Here is a 27,769-nt window from a genome sequence, read left to right on the forward strand (position 1 = left end):
ATTGATGCTTCAGTGACCATCTTTACACATCGCTCTACTGCTTGTGTATGACAAGGATGATTATCCTTGTCATACACAAGCAGTACAACAGTCCGGCAACTTCATCATTATATTGGAGTTTGATACCACCAGACCTTTCAATTCCATGTCACTGATATCCATTAACACCGGAGGATATGTAACATGTGATTCGCTGCAAATAATCATATCGGTATGGTTTTGGACTCAAAGTTTAACTTCGGAACTTTAAATATTCTTAGCCCAGATTGTTGATTTTTTTAGCTCCGAATATTCTCCTTAATCCCAATATTTTAATTGTGGCCGGATATTGTATAGCATTGCTAAAAGTAGGTTTTCAGGATATACAAAAAATGAACTTCTTTGTATAACAGGATCAATAATATTTTTAAAGTCAGCGCTCAAACATCGAAAAAATTCTATTCATTCGTAGATGTGGGTCCGTCCTTGTTTAAACGAACTTTCTTTCTTTATACAAAACCAGACAGGGACATAAACTTTTAAAATGTATTACATGAATTTAATTAATTGAGAAGAAGGGTTTGATGACGCTATGTATAGTCTTAAGATTCTGTTAGCCGTTGTTAAACATCTTGAATGAGATATTTTTCCTGGATTTCTGTTAGACGAGCCTTGAGAACATGAGCCGCTACTTATAGCTTGACATATTTGGTATTTCTGATCTGTAAACAGACTATTTTCAGTTTCCTTCAGAAAAACAGGCACGTTTGAAGGTATAGCAAAAAACTCAGTGACAGGAAGATCCGTAAAGTTTTCCAACGCTTTCCCTATTGGCCCGGAATGGAGTTGAGAGCTGCTGGTTGCTCCATCTAATTTTATAAACAATTGCCGAAAGGATAGTTCATTCGCATGTAGTAGACAAATAAACCAGTGCAATGATCTGCCTAAAAGACATGGAAACAAAATAAAAAAGATGTACTGAACAATTAATAACAAACGTAAGCCCGGAGTTCCTTTCTGCCATTCTTCTTCGGGTAGTCATCACTTAGGTAGCTAGTGAAAGGCTGGTAGGTTAGCTAGATTAGGGCTCATGTCCTTGCCGGTGAGGAACGCGTTATCCTTTTATTTCCCTCTACCTGCCCGCCGTGCTAGTTACTTCGGTTTGTACCTTGTATTCATTATAAATTTTATCCCTAATTTAAAATTATCAGAGTTATATAATTAATTTTAATTGTTATTTAGAAATAATAATTATAATTATTCTTATACATTGTTTTGACTTATCATAAGTGTAACTTTGTTTGCTTACGTGATAAATAAAGTATTTTATTTTATGCAAATGTGAAACGATTCACCCCACCTTTCTAACCAGTTTTTGTAGCAGTTCGGTCGCATCCAATAGCCAACGAATTGTTCAAATTTATATGATTTTTTAGTAAATAAAACAAGTGTACTGAATCCGCTATGGCTTTTCCTGTACCACACAACGTAGTTATAAGCCCTAAATAGGGTGATCCTGGCTCCATTATTAAAGCAATATGTTCTCTTGTAACCGTAATTATAGTTTATTTTGTTCGTATTCACGTTGTGTTTTTATTGCTTAGTTGTTAAGTTTTCAATGTATGGACTATTTATAAATATAAATATAGTTATTTAAGGTATTTTGAGTTACCTAACAATATAAGAAATAATCACTTCTTGCTATATGATATATTTAAAAATATCTCGATTTAACGATTTTTCGTGACCTTCAATCGTCGGTAGAGGGCTAAAAATAGGTTCCAATATTTTTTTTAATATTTTTTTGATAAAATTGAGTGTCATATGCAACTTTATAGTGCTATTCAACATCGAAAATATAAAAAAATAATTGACGCTCCACCCTATTGTACATAGACAAAAGTGTAAACAAAAATAAATGAAACAGTCACCCACCTCGCCCTAACACAAAAGATACAAATCATGGTCTATGGTTATTGCCTAGCCCCGTAAGGATTATATTTTGTAGATTATACAAACGTTTTTCTTAGTGCAGAAATCGAACCTGCAGCCTTTTTTTTCACAGTCGGCCTATCGCCCGATGTCCCACGGGGCTGTGAAATTATTTAAAAAGATTTTAATACCATGTAATATTTATTGACAAAATAATTTTGCTAAGAATAAATATTTTATTACGTTTAAAAAAAAATACTCTTTTGTAAAAATGCTTTTCTGTTTGCATCGTTAATCGTGGCAAAAAATCACTGTATTCTCTTTTGTGAGGTGTTTTTTGAAATCGTCTATACCTTCCACATTTAAAACGAGTATTATTTCAAGTACAATATCGCAACCAAAAAGTAACGAAGCATTTTTTATAATACGATAATATTTTCCGGTCACGTTTAATAGGTCAGTACCCTTCCGTTTCGCGTGATTGAGCAAAACTTGAGAATTTTAATGCTTAGTTTGATTTGAACTGAGATGTAGCGTATGATTACGTGATTAGTTCAGTGGCGCCGTGTGGATTGTCGACTGAGGTCCTGGGTTCGATTACGCGGCACATTTTCCCGCGTTTATCTAACACTATTTGCCAAGGCTTAGATTTCCCAGAGTGGGTTGACGTACGGATGTTAGGCAGATTATTCGGTCCTAAAAATTATGCCAAATCCATTCTGCAATATTCTACAGGGTCATTTCGACATTGTGTTAATAAATGAAATCACATACTCGTCTTTACTTTAGCTAACATTGTGCCAAAACCATCCAAGAATGATGAATATTTTAACCAAAAATCTAGGTTTTGTCTATTGATTTTTTTTATCATACTTTTATAGTTCAGTGCGAATATAGTGTATGTCTGAGTGTATTTAAGACTAAAAGTGTAATGTTCCCGCTGCAATGAATTGTCTTGGAGTAGTAGTAGTGGCATAAGGATGTGTAAAATTAAATTACTTTTTATTGATATTTATTTTATTCGATACATACAATTTAAATACATCAAGAAGATGTGTATCTCATTTAGTAGCGCAATGTCAATATGACCCTGTATATGTTGAGGCGACATGGCATTCGAGTAGTCCAAGGTACGAATAGAACTTTACTCATTACCAGCTCAAGGAGCCGGTCTTGCCCAAAATGCGTCGTAACACCGTGCTCTCATGCTAATTGATGAAGAGATATATTGCGTCGGAGCAGCCTATCCTGGAAGTGTACAGTGGATACTTGCATTCAGCGGATCAGATTTCCTGCTATTGAGTGATTTGTGAACAGTATCTGCTAGGATCTTTCCTCCTATCATAATTGATGAACACGATGATGAAATAACGACACAGGAAATTAGTTTTAAGTTATTTTTTTTTTATTTCTGATTTCATTGTATATTACTATTTCAAAAATGAATCACAATTCAATACAATTCAAATGTTGGCCACATTGTGTGTTTAATGTGAAAACAAAAATAAGAAATTCAACAAAGTATGAAATTAGGTGAAAAAAAATTGTATACCTAATTAGATTAAATTTATCAATACTTATAAGGTGGTTTTATTTTATAATTTATTTGTACAGAATGTGCGGAGTTTCTTCATCTCAAAGGCAAAAAGTTCACTGACTTCAATGAAGTGCGAAGCGAGATTGAAGCGGAGACCGACCGTGTCACCGGATCCAATAAGGGCATATCACCGGTGCCTATCAATCTGCGCGTGTATTCGCCAAACGGTAAGTGATCGTACTACAGTTTATTTTTCTGAGGGAAGTATACCGTAGTACATATACATCCTATTTGTTTTATATTTTACCCTGATTAAAAGAGCTATGTGATTTGTGTAATTTCTATACGGGAAAGTAGAGTGGTTAGATAACTTTTTTGAATTATCCAGGTAAAGGTAGCGTATTTAATATAAGATTTGTCTTATTTTATTGCAACCGTAAATACTTTTTTCATCGTTTTAAACTGCTCCAAAGTAATATTCCGCCAGCCTTGATATTGTTCAAATGGCCAGTACTCAGAAAACATGATTAAAGCAAATTAACAAACCATTAAGTATTATTTACCGCCAAATGGCGAGAAATTTATCTTGTACATGGTTTCCTTTGTATTTACGCAAAATAATGTGTTTTATAACAATAATATATTGTAATAGATATATAATTAGAGGAACAACGATTTCCTATTACTGCATAGTAATACCATGACCCATATCTTAATTACTAACCTAAAAAGGAATCATGTAGTGTGTATTTTATATATTATTGTTTACTTATCTGATAGCTATAATGTGAGATTAATATTTGGCACAGCGTACTATCACGAATAACGAGTTTTGTGATTATTTATTAATCTCTACAATCGTAATTTTTTTGCAATGCAATTGAATTCTTCTTTTAAAGAAATATTGACATAAACTGAAAACTTGTTCCAAAGGAATGCTTGTAAAGTAATCCTAGCAGTTAAACTTCAGTTCAATCAGGAAGACAGCATAATGAGTTAGAAAATGAGGTAGAAAATTGTGATGTGCAAGAATAGGCTTATTCCGCTATGTCTTTCTTACGTCAGCGCATCAATATTCGATGACGTCACGCTTTAGTTCTTGCATTTCTTTTCTTCTAATATTTAACCTTATCTTTCCGCTAAACTTCAATAAGTAAAATTTAATTATTTTAATAAAAACAGTTTATTAATTGTATACAAGCCCGTACTTGTTACTTGACGTAGAATGATCATAATTGATCACTTCACACTGTTTTGTTTGAAAAACATTTGCCTCAAAACGCCCATTATAAATGTTTTGTCTGGTGGTATAACGCTTGTTCTGTTCAATAAATACACGAGTCTGATATCTATAGAGCGCTTTAGATAATAAAGTGTTCATTAATTGAAAACAAGACACGTTTGAGGTATAAGTACATTGCCAGTAAGGTGATAAATTGCTCAGAAATAAATCGTAAGAGACATAGGTTTATTGATAAATTCGTTCCATTCATATCAAAATGTAATAATTTTGTATTGCATTTTTGATCTTATTTATTTGCGTTATGCTAGCTTATTGATGGGTGTTTTTTGCGGGAAAAATGAGCTTATTGTTAGCTTTAGGGCGAGGCTGTATGGTAGAGCTCTGCTCAATAGTATTACGACCCAATTTCAAGATGGAACAGCCTGGAATAGATGGAAACATCTGGGGACCCTTGGGTAGATGTCGATAAAATATTGTTATAAAGAAATGAAACGAATGAAATCTTGGACTGACTCGTTTTGCGTTAGAGAACTTGTTTTTTTTTCTATAGCGCATCAGCGCCATCTATTTAAAAATCAGTTAAAAAAATCCCATTATTTTCCATGGGAGAAAATAACCGCGAAAAAAAAGTCTATGTGTTAGCCCAGGATATGGTCTGAGTATCAAACAGTTGAACAGATGTCGATGATCCAAATTCGTTCTGTTGTTTTCGCGTTTACTTTTTAAACTTCCAAATATCCAAACATTATAACAAACGTTCGCCTTTATAATATTAGTAAGTGTTTGTGGAATATTTTGATATTTTTTTATTTGTAAAAATGCCATATTACAAATAGAAAAGGACACGCGCAGGCGTCTGTCACTTTCATGTGTTAACTGCTAAGACAACTAACTCGGTCCTTACGATTGTCCTGTGGTTGTGTGTTTTCGCGGTGAACAATATTTTCGCCTAATATCCTAGTGAATTGTTGATTATTTTTACAGATTGACGAAAAATAATATTTTGTTATACTTGAAAAATAACGCCCGTAGCTGTAATGGAAAAAAGTTTTAGATTTTTTTTTTCATCACTAGGTTTTTTGAAGTTCGCTGTAACATAATGGACCATTGATAATTATTATAAGGTTACCCATAACTAGTAAGTATACTTGTACTTAAATATTAAATAATGTTGACAGAATTGTTTTCTACTTAAATAGAACATAATCTTTTCAACATTGTTATTTGCTTAAATATGTTTATCGACCGTTATGAAGTTTTCACTTTTTCAATTATTTTGGTAGACGAACAAGTAAATGCAATTCATAAAATTCATTCGATACATAAAATTTTTATCTTTACGTTAACTCCCGAAGAGAAAAATCGTACATAAGAGTGTAAATCACGTTTTTCCAGAATCTAAACCGTCTCGTCTGTTTTAAAAGGCGATAAAACATGCACTGTTTGACAGGTTGTGGAACTATTTTGAGCTGACCTTCCTACAAGATTGCGCTTTTGAACTATGAATAGTAATTAACCAGTTATTATTTCTATACTTTTGGATTCCTATTTTCGTCATATCTTAAGTATACGGTTTATTGCTCGTTTTGTTATAAGTATGTATACATATTATGATGTTGATGATCCCTCTCTAAATTTTCGGCGATATGCTGGCGTAAATCTCAGCCAGGAATCTTTCGACCGTATTAAAGAGTTGGATTGGCAGGCCAGAAGTATTATGTTGGCATAAGTCGCGTTCCGAGGTCACCGGTCAGGATAATATAATATTTAAGATGTTCGAGGGTGTAGCGTCTTCCGTCAGTTGCTGTCGACTTGCTGTCAGGTCCAGTATAGTCACATTGCCTCGCCTCCCGGTAGAAAAAATATCTGCTGACGTCACAATGCATGCGGCGATTAGTCGTACTAACGAAGCGTTGTCTTACAACAGTTGCCGAATACGGCCGTGTGTTATGTACTTACGCAAGATTATAATCACGATAACTATTTGCTATTCGATACGTAAACCTTATGATAGTGACCCACATGCTCAATGTCTGTGTACCGCTTTATGTATACAAGGGTGAAACAAATATTCAAGTAACATAATCGGATATGTTTTAGTTGAATTCGCAAGGTTTATTGCCTTTAATGCTAACAAAAATGTTAGTTGAAATTGTTTGGTACAATTTATGATCATTTATTGGAATAGTGTAGGTCTGCTGAATATAAGTGCATAAACACAATATGACGTGGTGATATCGACCACTAACTTTCCTAAGGATATTATTGCATATAATATTGGTTATGATTTATGAGGAATGGGACTGATAATTTTTCCAACGCGAGTTTACTTTTTGGCTTGATCCAGAGGAATTAAATAATATTGTGACTTTCACTGTCGCGGCTTTTCTAATATCTTCCCACGAAAATGTTTTTGTTCTAATGTTAGGTTCTATTTTGGATGCTTGAATTTATGTTTTATTTCCTGACTAGATCTACGTCCCGTCTGAAGGTAACGGTGGCTTTCGGGAAGTAAAGTTTCATAAAATATTTTTTTTTGTAAATTTGTTTTAATACCTACAAAAATCAGTGAAAGATATTAAAAAAATATATAAATTACCTCATATCTCTAGTTACGTGGCTGTATTGGTTACACGTAATATGATGTTGATGAACGTTAAACGATCGCTTTGTGCGCGTGTGTTTATTAACAGGTGACATAAATCTCTATTATCTAATCTAATCAGCTTGTATCTTATCATTCCAATTGATTCACGCATCTCATGTGAAACTGAGCATTCCTCGATGTTTGTATCTTTCATATTATGTTGGTCTTTGTTATCGTTTACATATATTTTGCAAGCGTTTTCTCATTCCTTCTACCGTCTTCTTTTTAGAGATTCTTTGGGATATTCAAAAGCAATATCCTTTACTGATGGTCTCATATTGTGTGTAGTTTCACCCGCACTCGATAAAATAGAATTAGATTTTGAGGATAATAGCTATATTTTAAGCCTTCGCTAATCTTATTGATAGTACAAAATGTGACAGCAATGTTGATATTTAATACGGGTTGGTTATTTATATGGTTAACAATTGTTACACGTCCATTACAAGCTCACACAAGCATCAGTGAATTCTATCAGTCATAATTGACGAAAGAATGATGGCGAATGAATAGCAATAATATAATCATTCAGTATTATCTATAGTCATACACAAGATTTTACAGAGAATACACGTTTTAGTCATCTTATCTTATCAATACTCATAAATGAAAATGCTGTATTGGAATTTCGATCGCTTTTTTCCCAAAAATGTGTTTAAAAAAATAATTGGGTATAGGATTGGTTGTTAAAAAGAAATTTTATTCCCATATTTATCTTATTTTCTAAAATATGATATACGAAAGAGGACAAAAACCATGCTATTTTCGATTGAAGCAGATGTTTAAGCAGGACATGGCCTAGCTGTGTCCCAACTTACACCTAAATCCGTTCAGCGGTTGCTGCGATTACTCCCCAGAACAAACACCCAAACACTTTCTCAAACTATTACATTTATAATTTTAGTAAGAGTAAGATTCTACGCATCTTCCCAGTTCTTCTCCATGCACAGCGAACATAATTGACATGTTAATTCATAAATTGTTTTTGTTACAGTTCTTAACCTGACCCTGATCGATCTGCCGGGCCTGACAAAGGTTCCAATCGGCGACCAGCCAATAGACATCGAGCAGCAAATCAAAGCCATGATCTTCCAGTTCATAAGGCGCGAGTCGTGCCTCATACTCGCGGTCACGCCGGCCAACACCGATCTGGCGAACAGCGATGCTCTTAAGCTTGCCAAAGAAGTTGACCCTCAAGGTCTGTTGGACTACATTATTATTTAGGTGAAAATTGGAAAAATGATAGCTATATATTTTATGGGTGATTACTGCAGTAATATTTTATATAAAATATTATCGAAGTTAATTCTGCGGGTGCTGTAATAACAAATTTACAAAATATAATTTGTGATAATATATTGTTGTACAGCTATGAACTAATCTTAATATTATTCTTCCTACTTTTAAATGATTTATGATTTTTGAAAAATTCTTTTATTATTTTGTCTCCTCGAAAAGGCAATTAATGTGTGACTATATTGTAGGTCTCCGTACTATCGGCGTGATAACCAAACTGGACCTTATGGACGAGGGCACGGACGCGCGCGACGTGCTCGAGAACAAGCTGCTGCCGCTGCGGCGCGGCTACATCGGCGTCGTCAACCGCTCGCAGAAGGACATCGACGGACGCAAGGACATCTCCGCCGCCCTCGCCGCTGAACGGAAGTTCTTCCTTAGGTAAAATATAGCCATTTATTTTAAAAAGATATGGCAGTGAATTTCCTGTGGCTGATGACATGTACATGTTATTGATTAAAAATATTGCGTGGATAAAGGTATTTTGCTGAACCGAGAGGAGGGTTAATATTCATCGATAAAGCGAAGAGTGGGGTTAAGTTAGGTCGTTTTTTTAAAAAAATTATCACATTTCCATGAGTGACTTATCATCGTCATTTTATAATACAGTAAAAACATTACCGAAAATGCTTTCCATTAGATTCCACGATCATATTGAGCAGCTAATTTGATTAGCACTCAAATAAATTTGTGTGTCATTGAGGTAGGTCAACGCTTATCTTATATGTGGTCTTCAGTTTACCGTAATTTAAATAAATTTTAGAAATGCAAAAATTGTATTTAAAAGATTGTAATCGAAAGGTCATCACCTGCCCAGTTTCACGTTTCATGTAGTGATTAACTTTTCCGCATTTTGGTCTCGTTTTTGCGTGGATTCCAAAACAACAACAAGATTTCTTCTTTCTGGCATAATTATACGCTTGGTCCCTACAGTTATATGACAGGGCGATCATTTTAATGACGTGGACACACACTCAACACGCTTATCACAAGAAATTTCAGTGTGAGTCACAAACGGAAAATTGAAAATTTTAACATAAATTAATTATAATTAAAATAGGATAGGTATTTGTTGGTAATTTGATGATTCAGTGTTTAGTAAATGAAAATTGATTTTTAAAGTTTCGGCTGCAGAGTATTGTCTAGCATTGTACCGTAAATGTAAACAAACATTTACCTTGTCTATAATACGCCCAGCGTATTCAGTGTAACTAAGAAACTTATAGTTTCAAGTTGTAAGTCCGTAACAAACTTAACTATTAAGAACACCATAATATTATTATACAGTTAGAGATAGGAAGGTCGAAGCTCGAGAGATTATCATTCCGTTTTCAAATAAAAAAAAGTTGTGATAAATTGAGGAACTTAATTTTTTTATCAGTTAAAAATGACGTAATTGATATTCTGTATCATACTGTCTTGAGACACTTCGGGGCTATCGTGAATGGTTATATGAATAATAGGGTAATAGTTATCTTCATGACGAAGCTAGTAAATAAATGAATCATCCATATTTGTATAACTATTGAATTTTTTTATGGTCTTAGGTTTATAGCCCCTGCTTCCACTTATACTTAGTTAAATAGTTGGGTTCCACGATATGGCAACAAGTTTTTCTATTATATTAAGAGATGGTATGTGGCAAAAGTAGGAGAAATGCGCGTTCTCATCGTCTTTAAATATGTTGTGTATGCCAGCCATCATACCTTGGACAACTAAACAATGTAAATGAGTGGGGATCAATTAAAGCGAATGTATGGAGCGATATAGAGACTTTCCCGCCCTCACACACACTAGTACAACTCCTGTAAGCTAGGATCAGCAGTGGCACGCATTTTATGACACCGAGCAGTGAAACTCGACCAGTCTCAGGGAAAACTAATTTGTCAGTATCCCGCAACGAAATTAATCAAATAGAAAGATAGGGAGGAGTTGTAAATATTCATTGTCCACTTGGAGCGAGTGTATCATAAAGCTCCGCATGTAAAATAAAATGTAACGTTTTGTTACCAGCCACCCATCATACCGTCACATGGCGGACCGCCTCGGCACGCCGTACCTGCAGCGGGTACTGAACCAGCAGCTGACGAACCACATCCGCGACACGCTGCCGGGCCTGCGCGACAAGCTGCAGAAGCAACTGCTCGCGCTCGAGAAGGACGTCGAACAGTACAAGCACTTCAGGCCCGACGACCCCTCCATCAAGACTAAGGCTATGTTGCAGTGAGTATGGGTGTCTTTATTCTCACACAGTATATAGTGGTAACATTACTGTATTGCCTAGTATTAAAATATTAGAAAGAAAAATAAAACTCTTATTTATTGATATTCTTTGTTCCTTTATTAGTGTTTAACATCATGGATGTCAATGATAGACATTGTAACATGTTTGAGCCGAATTCAAGTTACGCTATTTGCATTGTACTCAGCTATGGTCCATTGCCTATGGATCAAGAATAATACTATTCGTTACTTCACTGGGTATTTGTTATCGTTAACATCAATTTACTACAGGCTTTACGAATAATAATATATGATCCATAAAATAATTAAATTATATTGACAATACTTTTCCCGTGTAGAATGATCCAAACCCTGCAAACGGATTTCGAGCGCACGATCGAGGGCTCCGGCTCGGCTCAAATCAACACGAACGAACTCTCCGGCGGCGCTAAGATCAACCGACTGTTCCACGAACGATTCCCATTCGAGATTGTGAAGATGGAATTCGACGAGAAAGAACTGCGCAGGGAGATCGCATTCGCCATTAGAAATATTCACGGTATTAGGGTAAGTACTAAGTACTAAATTACGTCTAAAATAATATCCATACTTTTAATTATTAATTTGAAAGTAATTCCCTGTCTATTATATTTTCACGTCAGAACTATTAAATCGATTTGGATGAAATTTTATATGCAGTTAGTTTGAAACCCTGGGAAGGACATAGACTTCTTTCTATGCCTGGAAAACAAAAAAAAAAAAAAATACGCGGGCGGAACCACGTGTATTTTAAATGCCGCAGTTTAGGCTTGTATGCCGGTGTAATGTTTTAATGTTTATCTAGCGTTAGGGAGTCGACCCGATGGCCGCCATTTGTCTACCATCTGAAGAGATTAAAATCATCCGAATAAGTGCCTTAACAATGAGTCGTAAGATTGATAACCCCAACATAACCATCGGGGCTCTCCTAAGATCGGGTAGGAGTGGCAATAGCATATTTCCCGCGAAAAAAAATACTTATTGGCTTGTTTATGAATTCAGAACTACATTTAGTTGTAATAGTCACGTGATCTGGACGCGGTATCTCGCCACCCCACGAGGGTTGTACTATCGTAACAAGCTTAGCGTCGTATGTAGGCCGATTGTTATAGGTATTTATTCATGTAAATGTCTGCTGAACTGAGTAATGAATGTTCCAATAATCAATTCAACCTTATTTGGTTGTTGAATGTACGTCACGTCACTTATAGTTGACGTGTTTCTTTACAATATTTAGAAATAAACTGAATTATGTTAAATTTTAATGAATCAGGTAATCTTGTATGGTCTACTTTTAAAAAATATTATATTAAGTGTGTGACCAATAAAATCATGATTTTAGGGGCCATGTTTAGCGTTAAGTGTAGTACATGAAAGAGCTACGGAACTCTAAAATTAAAGACATTTCTCGTAATTAATTAGAGTTTTAAGAAAAGTAAATCTATTTAGGAAGCGGCGATAGCCTAGTTGGGTGTGGAAAGGACTGCCGAGACGAATGTCCGCAGGTTCAAATCCCAAGGGCACACACCTCTGACTTTTCTAAAAAATCATGTGTGTATTCTTTGTGAATTTATCGTTCGCTTTAACGGTGAAGGAAAACATCGTGAGGAAACCTGCACATCTGAGAAGTTCTCTATAGGAATTTCGATGGTGTGTGAAGTCTACCAATCCTCACTAGGCCAGCGTGGTGGACTAAGGCTTAATCCCTCTCAGTAGTAGAGGAGGCCCGTGCTCAGCAGTGGGCAAGTATATAATACAGGGCTGTTATTATTATTATTATTATAAATCTATTTCAGGTGGGGCTTTTCACGCCCGACATGGCGTTCGAGGCAATAGTGAAGAAACAAATAGCTCGGCTCAAGGAGCCCTGCCTCAAGTGTGTTGACTTAGTCGTGCAGGAGTTGTCTAATGTGGTCCGCATCTGCACGGAAAGGGTAAGGTTATTAAAATTATATATTGTTCGAAACACTTATGATAACAAAAATATATAAAAAATAATGTATAGAAAATGAGTATGTTTATTAAGATTCGTTAAATTATAATAATTAAATGTCATTTTTTTAATGATATCTGTGCATGCAAAATTAGAATAAATAAATGGATATTAAGTTATGTTGAATAGAATGTGTGTATATTGTAGATGTCGCGCTACCCGCGCCTGCGCGAGGAGACGGAGCGCATCATCATGTCGCACGTGCGCTCGCGCGAGCAGCAGTGCAAGGACCAGCTCGTGCTGCTCATCGACTGCGAGCTCGCCTACATGAACACCAACCACGAGGACTTCATCGGGTTTGCCAAGTAAGCAATTAAATCATGAAGCGTAATCGATATTCATTATCGATTGTTAAATAAACTTATAAAATTTATTGATAAAGATGATATTCCTCAATTAATTATGTTTATACAGTGCACAAAATCAATCGGAGAACGCTGCCAAGTCCGGCCATCGCGCTCTCGGCAACCAAGTCATTAGGAAAGGTTACATGTGCATACACAACTTGGGCATCATGAAAGGTATGTTTATATCGGAAAACTATACACAAAATGTTTATTATATTCAAGTAAAAATTCTTAAGTATAGTTGGTCTGAATTGTCGATAAATTTATATTTTCCTGTAAGTATTTTATAGGGAGAGTTTGCGATCATTTTACCAGCATTAGTTAGTTATGGATTGAGGCTGATGAAACTATGCTGGATATACATTGTTGGCTAGCATCTATTGCATGGGCGCCAGAGAAGGTTGCAAATAGGTGCACGTGCTTCCCCCTGCCCAGACATAAATCTCAAAAAAAATTGTTATGATAAAGCTTTTTAAACAACCTGCGCAATTTTAATTAAAAAAAAAATTGTGTTATATTATAGAGTCCGTAGGTGTAGATGCACCTCCCTAAAACTAATCTTAGCGGCGCCCATGGTCTATTGTATTTTATGTCCTTATTAGGGCAGGACAACGTCTGTCAGAGCCGTTAGACAATAAAAAACTTACGCTAATTTACGCTAGCGTGTTCACTTAAGCATTCATTTCTTAAACGATCTGTAATCAGGTGGTTCCCGTGACTACTGGTTCGTGTTGACGTCCGAGAGCATCTCCTGGTACAAGGACGAGGAGGAGCGCGAGAAGAAATACATGCTCCCCCTCGACGGACTGAAGCTGCGCGATCTGGAGCAGGGTTTCATGTCGCGGCGACACATGTTCGCGCTCTTCAACCCCGAGGGTAGGAATGTATACAAGGTACGTTTAATTTTTTAACACAACGACTGTTTCATTTTAAGTACTTAGAAAGTTTTAATATATTTAGAAAATAGATAACTTGTATAGGTTTTGCGATAGAGGTGATTTGTAATGCCTTATTGAAATTGAATCAGTTGTAACCTGTCTTTATTTTAGAATCTTATGATGCTATTTCAATTTCGATAAAAAAGTTTTCAATAACAAAATATGATCTACTCATACTGATTTTACTAGGAAAACTTATCGGTTAGGAAGTTCTAAAAGCTGTTAACGCAGATATTCCTCTTTAAATTGACTTCGTCCTCGTGATATAACGCCACATTTGAATTCGAGACTCGAACTTGCTATTGTTTGTATGCAGGATTACAAGCAGCTGGAGTTGTCCTGTGAGACGCAAGACGACGTGGACTCGTGGAAGGCGTCGTTCTTGCGCGCCGGCGTGTACCCGGAGAAGACGTCCGAGGCGGCCAACGGAGACGAGGTAACCACACCGCCCGCTACTCTCAGCTCAGTGTTGTGCGCGTAAACTATAACGTCTATAGTCTGTACCTTCCCCCTCTATTTATTTTCCGAACTCTGTGTGCGCTTATTGATACCATTGCTTAACGATATTCTATCGATATATCGACATTGTTACATATACTTAATATAACAGTATATATACATGTACTATACGATGTCTATTTTTGTCATGCCGTACAGAGCGAAGGAACTGAGGTTTGTGTTTGTAGGTTTACGAATCACGAACTCACACACACAAATAACACTGTATTAGTGATTGTTCACAATCTTTTATCGACAATTGGTTACAAAGATTATGTTTGAAATTTTACGAGTGTGTGTCTGATATGATTTTCGTATTATGTCGTCTACTTTACTTGTTAGATATGCTAAATATTATGTTGAAAGCGATTATCGCATTGCAGATCTGTTACAATGCATACACATTATTACATACAAACGTAACGTAAGGCATGCAGAGTGCTGTTTTAATAATTAATTTGAGTGTTAGCTGTCACAGTTCACGCGTGTTGTCAATACCCGCTAATAGATTACAAATATCATCATTCATAAGTTAAGTTCCGCTAACCGTTACTAAAAGGCGCTTGTTGTATAAAATGTTGAAGATTAGAGCGATAGTTATAAGTGAATCAAAATGTTTCAAATCTCTACTGTGTATAAATATTTGTTTTGTACCCTTTAATTTAATTTTGTTGTAGCATGATTGTTTTTTTATTTTTAGTTATTTCTGCCTTCCCTGGGGTTGGGTGGAAATAAAGGAAGAGTAAGTCAAGTCACTCGAATTTTAAAGCTTTGAATGCTGGAGTTTCGATTTACGGAGGTGATGTGCAGTACTTTAGGCGTTAGATTGCATATTTTTCTATGGATATTGCATGGAATCCTTTTTATCGCTGTAAAAGCTGTTTCCAACAAGTCAAGTAAGAGGGATCTGGTATTGGTGCGTCGATTTCATCTCATTGACAGCACGGTTTTTATTGTCAGTATTGCCCTGTGGGATTTTGGTTCATGTTGAAATTACGTAACAAAACAATGCTTAAAATCGTTAAAGCAATTCTAATCGTACTTTAAACTAACTGATTTTCTTCTATGTAGATGATTACTGAACTTTTTAGCGCGACTAACAATTCTTATGACTTATAGTGACTAAAGAAATATTTTGATTTGCTTAGACTTTAGACGCCAAAGATATGATCATGCATGCTTGAACTTTCACGTGTCATTTGTGTGAATACATCATTATTATAAAAAACTAAAGTTTGTGAGTAAGTAACAAAAATTGACTTTCCTGGCTCAATAAATTGAGGTCATGTAATTTTAATGTTACTAAAGAAAATTCTTTCGTTTATTTTCAAGCAACTACATATTCTGCGTTTTCTCCGTCAAAATAATTAACTTTGTTATGCGCTCCAAAATTCTAATTTAGTTATAACATTGAGAAAGATACCTTAACAATATTTTTTGGTCGTGGTTTCGTCGATATTTGATTATTTGGTTCAGTAATGCCCGTATTTCTAGTTTTTATACAACAATGTTTACGCCGTTGTCTGTATTTTGTTGACGTCCTTGTAAGAAATATCGAATTTGAAACACCATAATAATTTTAATTTCCATGTTGCTGATTTCACATTTTCATTTTTATGTATTTATTTCGTGTCGTCAAAATATAACTACAATATTTTTCAACTAATATGATGTACTTTTTTTTCAGAATTCCGACAGCAGCGGTACGAGCAGCATGGACCCTCAGCTGGAGCGACAAGTGGAGACCATTCGCAACCTCGTCGACTCGTACATGCGCATAGTCACAAAGACAACGCGAGATCTCGTTCCCAAGACTATCATGATGATGATCATCAATAACGCCAAAGACTTTATTAACGGAGAGCTCCTCGCACATTTATATGCTTCCGGCGATCAGGTCAGTAATTGACATCGAATTTAGGTTCTGATTTTAAAATGTCTATATGTTTGTTTGATTATACAGTAATAAGTTGTAATTAATGTTGTTGAATTGTGTTTATTTCAGTCTCAAATGATGGAAGAGTCACCCGAGGAGGCCCTGAAGCGCGAGGAGATGTTGCGTATGTACCACGCGTGCAAGGAGGCGCTGCGCATCATCGGCGACGTGTCGATGGCCACCGTCAGCACGCCCGTGCCGCCGCCCGTCAAGAACGACTGGCTCGAGAGTCGTCTCGACTCCAACCCGCGCCTCTCCCCGCCCTCGCCCGGCGGTCCACGCCGCGCCGCGCCTGCGCAGCAGGGTACATCACTGACTCACATTCATATTACTCCCATTTATTACCCAACACAGCTGGCTATTAACATTTCTTTTCAACTAATATCTTAGAATATCGGTAATAGTGCAGTGCCGTCAGTAGTTGGGTTTAATTAAAATTCGGATTGCATTGCACTGTATATAGGTCTAATGATTATAATCTGCCGAAGTGATCTTTCGTTGTTCAATGTATTATTCAGTAATATAAAATCACATAGACACAAAGATATGAAGAATATCGATGATAACAACAGTGATCTGTCCCGTAGGTTCCCTGGGCCAACGCGGCGCGCCCCCGCCGCCGGGCGGCGCGGGTCGTCCGGCGCCGCCGCTGCCGTCGCGGCCGGGCGGCGCCGCGCCCCCGCCCCCCGCGGGCCGCCCCGCGCCCGGACAGGGCCTGCCCGCACCGCTCATCCCCACGTGAGTACACTACATACGCCCTCACTCTGTGTGTTTCTTTGCACGTCACATCCACACAATCATCCGACTTTCGAATCTCTTAATTTTTTTTTATTAATACAAACTTTATTATCCTCGCAGTATCTTGTTCAAGTGTTTTCCTTCATGAATTATTGATTATTTTTTGTGTTTCCTCCCATAAGAAATAGATGCCGACTCAAACAATAATTAATGATTTGAAAATATCTGGAATGTTTCATAATTGTGTGGATGTGGTGTTATATGTTTAATGTGGTGGTGTTGGTATCTTTAATTTATTAACGAAACAGTTAACCAGTTTCTTTACAACCTATAAACTAAAACCAGTCATTAGGGTTTGCAATATATGTTAGAAGTTATATTATTGTCTCATTGGGAGCACTGACGTATAAGATAGCATGACATACTTCAAATATATTTTGCTGATGTTTCTGGTCTTGTAAGGTTCTACAGGGTTCGATAAATATGACATTAATTATCATATTGATGTGTCCCAGTAACTAGATTAATGTTTGCTCTCGCTCTAAGAGATATCAGAGCTTTGCTTCCATAACTGACGTCAAGCATTTGTGCGGGTGATGTAACAGCCATAGTTTGCAGTGAATATATATTTTATGCATTGTTTACAGAATTATTTATATACTTTAAGATATATATTTATTCATTATAAATTGTTTGCTTGTGGTCGGCAAAAGAAAAAGACCAAAGTCATACTGTGACTGTCTTTATATCATGTAATATACAGTTTTTTTAACCTGGACAGTGTGGGGAATTAAATCATAGGACAAAATAGGTAAACTATATTTTTTTGAAAATATTGAATTATAATTTGTATTCAATTTGGATAGATCTGACTTAAATAAAAACGTTTCTTATTTTATTTATTGAATTGGGTTCACACATTATTGCAGTTTCTTTAAAATAATGTTGCCACCGTTTTTAGTTTATTTGACAAGTTAGTATGTAGTATGTTAACAAATAAGTTATTTATTATTTTGTAATTAATGATGTTCAATTGTGTAGGAAAAAACTACAACAACCAAAAAAGACGTAAATTTTACTTACGAAATTTTATTTATTACAAGATTAATACATAATAATTTTATCGCGTTTCTTTACACTTTATTACTAGGTGTTGCTCGCTTATTCGATGCGTAAAAAAACTTTCTCGTTACAAAAGTTCCTAAAACAATGGGTGACGCCAACGCTATCTATAAAAAAATTCACCCAAAAAAAACATCTTTTCCAATGTGTGCATATTTCCGGGATAAAAATAATCTATGTGTTTATCCAGGATATGGTCTACCCGTGTCCTGAATTTCATACAAATCAGTTCAGCAGTTACTTCTAACGAACGTACAAACATCGGGATATTTTCAGAACCTTTCACATTTATATTATATACTATTAAATTACAATCGTTAGTAAGAGTAAGGTAGATCTTCCCCACATTGTCTTATTTTAAATTAAAACAAATCACTATATTATTTAATTAATAATATGTATTGCAATAAATGTCTTTAATGCCGGATAATTATGCTAATGTTGCCACATTTGAAATGCATTCGCTTGTGCAAATTTTTTGAAACAGACTCCTATATGTCCTTAAGATATAAGGTAATATTATTTGATATAAGCAGTGCAGAAGTTGTGTGTTTTCGCAGGCGGCGCTAAGCGTGCGACCCCGACACGTGCCCATTAACTAACTAATATAATTTACGTACGAACAATAAGGTACTAACTCTGATCATGTTGTTAACTTATTGCTAATTACTATTTTGTATTAACTTACTTACTAAGCCCTATATGTTTAAGCAAAGGTTTACTTGTTTGGAATGGTTTTAGATGTTCTAAATAAAAAATTGGAAGTTATTTTGTGTAGATATTTATGCTAAACTATATTATGTCAAAATATCTTCTATATTTATACATTTTGTTTAAAAACCGAAGCTGTTTTCAAGTGATAAGTTAACAATTGTCAGATAACTTTATATATAAATTATACATATGTTATATACAATATTATTAGTAATATTAAATGATCAAATACTTATGATACATCTGAAAAAATATTGCTTCCATTAATAATGAAAATATTACTGAAGTTTATCAGTATCTATTAGAGTAAATAAAATATGAAATTATCTGCTTAAACTTCTCGTGTAGGCAGCCGACAAACGAAAAGGAACACTGGTTGATGCACAAATATATTTTTATCTTGTATTCCGTTTATTTGCTGCATCGAATATGAAATTATACGAGAAACGGTTATGGTTGTGGAATCATCGAACAATGAATTTTGGCTGCCTACCACGAGACTCGCGTTTACTAAATATATTAGATGTTGGTGGAACAATTTTAAATGCTTAAAACTATTAATAAAGGGACAAAATGTTTACAGTCCGCCTTTTTGTATATTTTTAAAGAGTTGTATATAGTCTGCTAATGCAGAGGCAATAGCATTGCATGGTCGTGTGCACCGATGTGTGTGGTCTTCAAAGTGTTACTAATCTTTGTGTCCTTCTACTATCTTTCAATCTATTAATGGAACTTTATCACTGAAATTTTGTGTACAATTTTTACAATAACATTTCAATAAATATTATTTCAAATGTTGTTTTGCTTTTTGTCAAATAATTTTCTATACTTAAATTTTTGTAATAATGTTTGAGATTATTCTGGAATTTTTGTAAGAGTGAAGGATGTTACATACTTGAGTTTGATTGACATTATATAATTTGTTCACAGTTGCCCTGTAAGACATATTATATTTGTATTCGCTTGCTTTATCAAATTATGGCGGTTACATTACATCAATATCTTACAGAGAAATTGTGAGAGATCATGATGATTTTTTTTCGTGTATTTACTTGTTGTTTGTCCTATTCCTCGAACCTACAGTCATCGGCAGATTATCGATAAAAATACTATATCGATATTTTTTTCAATAATTAAACATATATTTAAACATGAAAGGATATTCTTCAGTCTTATTCAAATATCGATAGTCTATCGATTTGAGAGTGTCGGTATACTTAAGATAACCAATAACAATTAGGAGGCCGGGCGGCGCGGGGGGCGCGGCGGGCGCGGGCGCGGCGGGCGCGGCGGGCGCGCTGCACCACGTGCCGCCGCACGTGCGCGCGCAGGTCAACCAGGCCGTCGGGCAGGCCGTCACCAACGCCGCCATCAACGAACTCAGCTCCGCGTTCGCACGGTTCAAGTAAACCCGCACTCTACTCCGACACTAACATCTGTTCCGCTCTCCAGTGTGTGTCTTGTCAAGCTGATGGGTCCGTGCGTATACTACCACTACATTAACAATACAGTATTAAAAATTGTGACTGTTTTCAATAAAATTATATCATCAAAACAAAAAATATTTATATTGTTCAGAAGTTTATCGACATTGGAAGTATTAGTGTTGATCTCGTAGTAAGATTATTATGACTGATTTTTAAAAAAGGTCTTTCTTCAGCTTAAATCAAATCACATTTTATAATTTGAAACAGGTGGTATACGCACAGACATACGAATGCTTTCCGTGTACTTTTCTTCATGTGTGACTGCAGTTACTTTGTACCCAATTGTGATAATACTCTGATAACAGTGTTCCACTTCGGACTTGCCGATTGTTAAAGATCTAGGACACGCTGTATAACGTAACACGATGCTTTGTGTCTGTGCTGTAACCTCAAATGTTTTGATAACGCCGTGCTAGCCTTCAGTGTGACGTCGGGCCGGCAAAGATTATGAACATTGGCGAGATATCATACTATTGTCCGCCATTTTTAAAATCAAGCTGCGGGCAGTGTCTGATGCAGTACTGTTACGGTCAAAAGTATTGAGAATATTCAATAATTTACTGTGGAGGCGTTAAAATATGTTTTGTTTATACGATTAAATTTATTGCCAGTATATAAATATAAGGTCATCGTGTACCTACACTTTATGTGGTCTGTGCTTAACAACACCTTTATGTTTTACTGGATACCACACTGCTATGTTCTTTATGTTGTGTCAGCATATTTGTTTTAATGATTTAACTTAAATATTCACCTTTTGTATTGTGATCTATTTGCTCATAACATATGCCTAAAGTATTTTGTAAAAAATATTTGCTTATTTTAATAAAAATCGTTGAGCACTTCTAGCGGCACTGGAAATGTCCCGCCTTGTCGACTAATATTGCATAGGTTTCCAACAATTCAGAGGCGTAATTGTTTATTTTCGTATGTGCTTTTATCACATATTTTTGTACTCTCTAATACACTCCAAACTAAAGCACTTATTTTGCTTACAAATATTGTGGATGTTTCCAGTGACGTGTCCAATAATATCACTGTTTGTGATCGCAATCAACGTTACCGTTATATGTAAATTGTATATAGTATTGTGTTCCGATCTATAGGTTAGTGTAAATCTTGATTCATATTTTTATATGTTAAAAATAGTTTTGGCAATGAGCCCGTTGTTTTATGGCGAGCGTATTATGTACCTATTTGAAGATCACACACATATCGACCGCTATGTTCTACATTCCAAGTCCCTTTAATATAAATTAACATATATTTTAGCATTACTATGAGAGTTTTTAATGATTTTGAAACCTGACAAATGTGTTATGTAGTTTCGATTTATGACATGATGTGTACAGTAGTGAAATTCAAATAAATTCAGTATTAAATATGAATTATATTTAATTGTAATTATTGAGAGTGCTTCGTGATTATGTGGAGCATATGAGGTATACGCAATAGTTGAAGCACTGTTTGATTATTTAGCGCTTACGATGATTTTTTTATGATTATGGTGACGTCATTATGTTGATGGATGAGTATAAATGTTACGTTCGATGGCTTAAGATAGTTGTACATTGGATTATTTGGAGTCGGCATCGCAAGCTCCCGAGGGTCATGGTGAGGAGGCAGTCGGGAGACACAAACGAGCATATCATTTTGTTTTATAAATGCTAGTGTAAAGTGTAAAGATACATTTGTTGTTTGTCGTTCCCGCACCGGACAGTCGTCGCGTAGCGCGTAGTGTCGACGTTTCATTTCGCAGTAACACGTCGGTGTTTAGGTGTTCCGGTAGTTTGTTTAGAACTGTGTCTCGCATCGGATATCTATTTACAGTCGACTAGTTGCGAGACGTCTAATACTAATGCATTTACATTTACTCGGAATTATAGCCCGGCTTGTTTGTTGACGTTGTATATGTAAAAAGTGCATCAGTACGACGTAGTGTTAGATTGCACTCACTTATATTATGAAACATCACGATATGATACCTGTTAAACGTTTGTATTGTAAACCTAATCGTACTTATAATGGCTTAGACCAAAGCAGTTGTCTCTTATATTATTGCTGTTAGCACTACCTTTGGTCAATTATTAGAAATGTTTTATTGATGGTGATACAACATGAATTCATAATTAAATGCTACATTGTATATTGGAATGTTCACCATTCGTCACGTGTAGTACACGATGTTGATCGCTCGCATGATATTCCACTACGATTAACTCATTAACGGTAGATGTCGGAAGGAGTAGTTGGTGTTCGTGGACGCCGGTGTCGGTGGTCTCCGCCGTGGTGAGCCGTGAGGGGCGTCAGTAAACGGAGTTCCTACGCGTAATGAAGTGTTTACAGTAGTCTGTCTCTTTGCTCTATTGATATTAGCGAAATATACGAAAATAATAAATATTTCAATCATGTAAAGTTTTGCTCTCTCTTGTTAATAGCGTTAGTATCATCGAAATAAAACGTATAGACAGTGATTGTTGGATTTGATATAGTTTATGAATATTGTTAATCTTATGCTGTATAAATAGAGTAATTAAATGCTATATGTGTACTAAAGACGTTTGATTTATTTCAGTAGTTTGAATTTGTTTAATGACGGCTTTATATCCCACTAACAATACAGATTATATGACCGGATGCGTTATTAGGTAAGCCGAATCCGTACTGCGGTATATATTTCAATAAGAAACTATTATCGTTCCACTTATAAATATCTGTTTATGTATTTTAGCAGGGGAAATGTCGCGGTGTATCAAAAGGGAGTTAACGCCTAGCTTGTGCTTACTATAAATTATTACATTAAGGCATATTAAGTAACCAAGGTGTATTAAACATCGAAATGGATTAATAAAAATGGTTGTCATACTTAAGGATTTATTAACACGATACAAAGATATTAAAGGGAGACGGTCAGCGCCGGAGGTGCTTTCAACCATTTTCATCGTATTAAGCTATGTACATAGGTTTACGACGCGTTCAAAAACTAAAAATGTTTGTATTTAAATGGTTCATATATAATGTAGGCGAGTCCTTAGGCTGCGGACATTTCACCCCTGCTATAGTAATGTTGAACAATAATAGAAGTACATCTTATTGAAATATTATATTATGATAGAGTTGAAGAGGTTTGCTTGCAAGCGTATTGCGGTTTAGTGCATGTGTTAAGAGTGTGTATTTTTTTGCGAAAATTGCTCATTTATTCGGGGCCACGTCATATAATGCACATAATGTTGACAATGGTGGTCGCGGCTACAAAATCTGGAATCTTGTAGCTGCGTAGATGTTTAATATTGTTTTAGCGACTTGTAGTCATGATCTCTATAGAATTTACGCGTTTTAGTCATTACATAGACGCTGTATTCCGTTTTTGTTCCTATTTTTAACGTAGTGTCTTTATGGCGTTTTTTTGTTCATTCTGGCATTTAACGAACAATTCCAATGAATGATTCTAGCCGCTAGCTTTTGATTGACAAAAAAAAGACAAGTAGGATAAAGATTATTTGTAGTACTTAAAAATTACTTATTTACAGCCATTGTCAATTTAAGATTGGGATCATTTATTTGTCAATAAATGATCCCAATCTCAATCTTAAATCCGATTCCAAACATAAACCAATCAAAATAACTTTGTTCTGATTGGTCAATTTTGAGATAGATAGAATAAAGCGATCGGGATCGCTTATTGAAAATTGCAATTAGACTTTGCAGTAATTTATTCGTTTATTGGGATCGATTGTGAATCACCGTTCGCCAATTCTAAAAGTATAATATGTTGTGGTCCTTATAAATGTAGACGGCATGCCATAATGAAACCCTGAAATGTGTCCTACGTGATTTATACATAACACCTAAACCATTAATTTTTGCATGAATATCTCACTGCATCCACGGGCACGTTAAGCTAAAATCTATGTCACGAGCTTCCACAGTCTAGCTTATCTCATTGTACCTTCCAGTTAACTCACTTCCATGAATGTATCTAGTTTTTGTACGTTATAAATGTTTTTGATGTTAATTATTTTTTATTTTCCAACGCTATAGCCGACCGGTGCCCAATATGCCGCCGAAGCTGCCCGAGCGACCGCAGAACGGTCGGCCATTTTGAACGCGCCCACTCTTCGCCATCGTCTATAATAAGCTTTACTGTAAATATGTTTCTATTATGTATATTGCCTTATATTTAATGCTTAGATTTACGCAAAGTATTTAATTAGTTAAAGAAGAACACAATGAACTGTGATTACTTCAAAGAACGATGTCGAATTTCTGTGTCTAATTGCGAGTAAGGCTAGTTTTACTCACTTTAGACAAATTATTATTTAAGATAATCGTCAATGTTCAGACATAATCAATGTATGAAATCGATGTTAATGAACATTAAATCTATGCAATAATATGTGTCGATTAAAATGGCGCTGAAGACCACTAAAATTTAACTTTATATAAATTAAACAAGCGTTTCTGTTGCCAATGCACAACTATTGCATAGTTATTGCTTCGACTTATTAAATTTGATGTGTATGACAACTCTTATTAAAAAAAATATAATGTTTGATGTATAAAAGATTCTTCTACTTATATAGAAATATAAAGTCAGAGTGAATTCCTTGAGGCGGCTTAAGGCCCGAGTCACACGCTACGTTATATACTTCTTTAATAGATGTTGAGATACTTTAAAGCGTATCGTTTGTATGCTTAGTCCCCTTACAAACGGCTCACCGTTGTTTCTTATAAGAATTGTCGTGCCATACGACTGACAGAATGTTGGATTGTTCTCCTTAGAAGAGGCTACTGTAATGGAAGTGTTCGTTCTGCTTTGCGGAAATACTTAATCTTGGAATTTAATATGTGTAACCGCATTACTGTGGCATTTAACAGAAGGCCTGGCACGTGACTAAGAGGTTTTATAAAAACATTTACGAAGTACGAGTACTGGAACTCCTGTACTATAAAAGGGTCCCCGTAGACTACAGATTTTTTTGTCGACTGACAGTTTATTCAGGTTTAGGTTGTTGAACAGTTTGGTTGTTCAACAAGCAACAGTAGGTTGTTTGCTTTAAAAAAATGCTTGTTGGTAAATTTTACTTAAAGAGAACAATCGCGAAATGAAAGAAAGTCACTCACAGAAGGTAACCGAAAGTGCTGAGTAATTTAGATGTGAAATTATATATGAATTAATATAACAATAAAAAAATAATTACTATAAAGAATTAAAATTCCACAATAGAAATATGTATTAAATTGAATAAGTCTAACCCGCTTCAACGAACTTGATAAACAAAGCATTGTATTCGCATCAGAATATTAGATAATTACTATTTTAAGATAGTTTGCGGGGTATTTAACGGTGCATCACAATTTAATATCACAAGTCGCTGCTAAGGGTATATCTAGTTTCCCGCACGCGCCTTGAACGAGCCCTAAACGAGTGCTTTATGTAGGTTCTTTACAGAGTTAACAATCATTTTGGCTGGCTGGAAGGTTTCCTGGTAGCTTTGCAGCTATTATTATTTCTTTGCGATTAAAGGGTGGGTATAGGGCTGTAAGGAACGAGTTTCAAACCAGCTCAAAATATGATGACACTGTTTGTGTATCGTACTAGACAAGGAATGTATGCAGTAACTTACAGTTACATATCTTACAATATATTTTTGTACCGCGCGATTAAGGCGTGTACGCCAATCTGGATATAACTCTTAGAACATAGAGATTAACTGCAAATAATGCTTAGTTTTAAGTAGACACTAATTTATTACTACTTTTGTATCGATAAAATTTGTTGAAGGAGAAATTAAACAGGAACTGGAGAGATATAATTAAGAATCGTTAATTTGCCTAAAAGTTAAAATGATAGCTCAAATCGCTGACTTATACTACTTAATTGTTATTGTTGTGTGTAAAATATATTTTGTCATAATTATGGATAATTTTTAAATTATTTATTTGACTATATTACCTCTTCTTTACATCAAGTCTCTCCGGTTTCCACTGGGAATACACAAAGGATATTTTTGTAAATTCATACTATTTTTACTTCCGATGTTTGGATATAGTATAGATGTCAAATAGTTTTTAGTTAAAACTCAATGGTCGATGTTCTGTAATTATTGTTTTGTATATTTTAGGGGTTATTTATCATACATTCCCATTGCGTCATACCTGATATATTCGCGTGCCAGGTTGTAACGTGTATATAAATGTAAAGTAATATTGTAGACTTGTTTATACTTGTATACTGTTGTATGCAATTGTAATAAATGTGTATATAAAATATAACTTCTTTTATTTGCCAACGAAAAACAAATCATTTTCCCATATTATGTCGGTTAGCCATTATCAACAACTTTCGTGTTTATTGACAACACTGGGAAGGGTTGTTGGTGGCTAAGTAATCTAAATGGAAGAAGTTGGGGCTATAAAACGAAAATATTGTCGTTACTGGATCATTAAGCTTGCTAAATGGAAAGAAATTAGCATGGCAGAGTCTGACGCATTGGTACACGTAAAATAAATCGCATAGAATATCTATAGATTCTATAATATATTTAACAATTTGTAAATTTTCACGATTATGATCATATTTGGGAGAAACCTACATCTAATTCGTATATACTCCTATGAGTATTTGAGTGGTTGATAAATTTAACCAAAGTTACACTTATTTTTCCCTTTCCTGCCCAGAGCCGTTGCTAATTGTCGAATCGCATGACGGGGTGCGCATTTAACTACGTGAAAACGTTTCCGAAAACAAGCTAGTTTTTCTTTGTAAATTAGGTAAGTTTTATGTAAAGAACGACTGTGATTGAAGTTATGATTTAGGTTTAATGCGATCCAGATACGGATCAAAGCTGTTGTTCGCGGGTTTGCGGTTATTTGCCGCTACGTGGCCACGATAGGTAAATAAATGCGGTTACAACGAAAAGAAAGGGCGAGTAGTAAGTAAGTATAGATCATTAGCCACATTAAGGTTCGGACCACGCCCAATATACACCGCAAAGACAAAAAAGATTCCATTATTACAATTTAATGAAGAGAGAGAGCCATTAGGAACGGGGACTTGATTAAATCGTCGGTGAGCAATTGTCGGGATGTGGTGTGGC

The 27,769-nt window shown here is 35.4% G+C and overlaps 1 protein-coding gene across 8 annotated transcripts in view; it reads left to right on the forward strand.

Moving 5' to 3' along the window:
• Positions 1-26,942, forward strand: part of LOC115453546 (dynamin) — a 32,249-nt gene extending 5,307 nt beyond the window's left edge. For 2 of the 8 annotated variants that reach the window (XM_037444408.1, XM_037444407.1), the window contains exons 3-17: positions 3,526-3,675; positions 8,333-8,536; positions 8,823-9,015; positions 10,648-10,857; positions 11,217-11,424; positions 12,693-12,830; positions 13,037-13,194; positions 13,304-13,410; positions 13,942-14,129; positions 14,491-14,610; positions 15,373-15,414; positions 16,360-16,569; positions 16,678-16,912; positions 17,196-17,346; positions 24,711-26,942. In XM_037444408.1, coding sequence (XP_037300305.1) covers positions 3,526-3,675; positions 8,333-8,536; positions 8,823-9,015; positions 10,648-10,857; positions 11,217-11,424; positions 12,693-12,830; positions 13,037-13,194; positions 13,304-13,410; positions 13,942-14,129; positions 14,491-14,610; positions 15,373-15,414; positions 16,360-16,569; positions 16,678-16,912; positions 17,196-17,346; positions 24,711-24,774 — 2,378 coding nt within the window. In that variant the 3' untranslated portion in view covers positions 24,775-26,942. Of the gene's footprint in view, positions 1-3,525; positions 3,676-8,332; positions 8,537-8,822; positions 9,016-10,647; positions 10,858-11,216; positions 11,425-12,692; positions 12,831-13,036; positions 13,195-13,303; positions 13,411-13,941; positions 14,130-14,490; positions 14,611-14,831; positions 14,847-15,372; positions 15,415-16,359; positions 16,570-16,677; positions 16,913-17,195; positions 17,347-19,028 lie in introns of all 8 variants that reach the window. The other 6 variants (XM_037444410.1, XM_037444409.1, XR_005113287.1 and 3 more) reach the window with 5 other exon arrangements.
• Positions 26,943-27,769: the final 827 nt, after the last annotated feature.

Source organism: Manduca sexta, chromosome 28 (genome assembly GCF_014839805.1).
Source record: "Manduca sexta isolate Smith_Timp_Sample1 chromosome 28, JHU_Msex_v1.0, whole genome shotgun sequence".
Lineage (NCBI taxonomy): Eukaryota > Metazoa > Arthropoda > Insecta > Lepidoptera > Sphingidae > Manduca > Manduca sexta.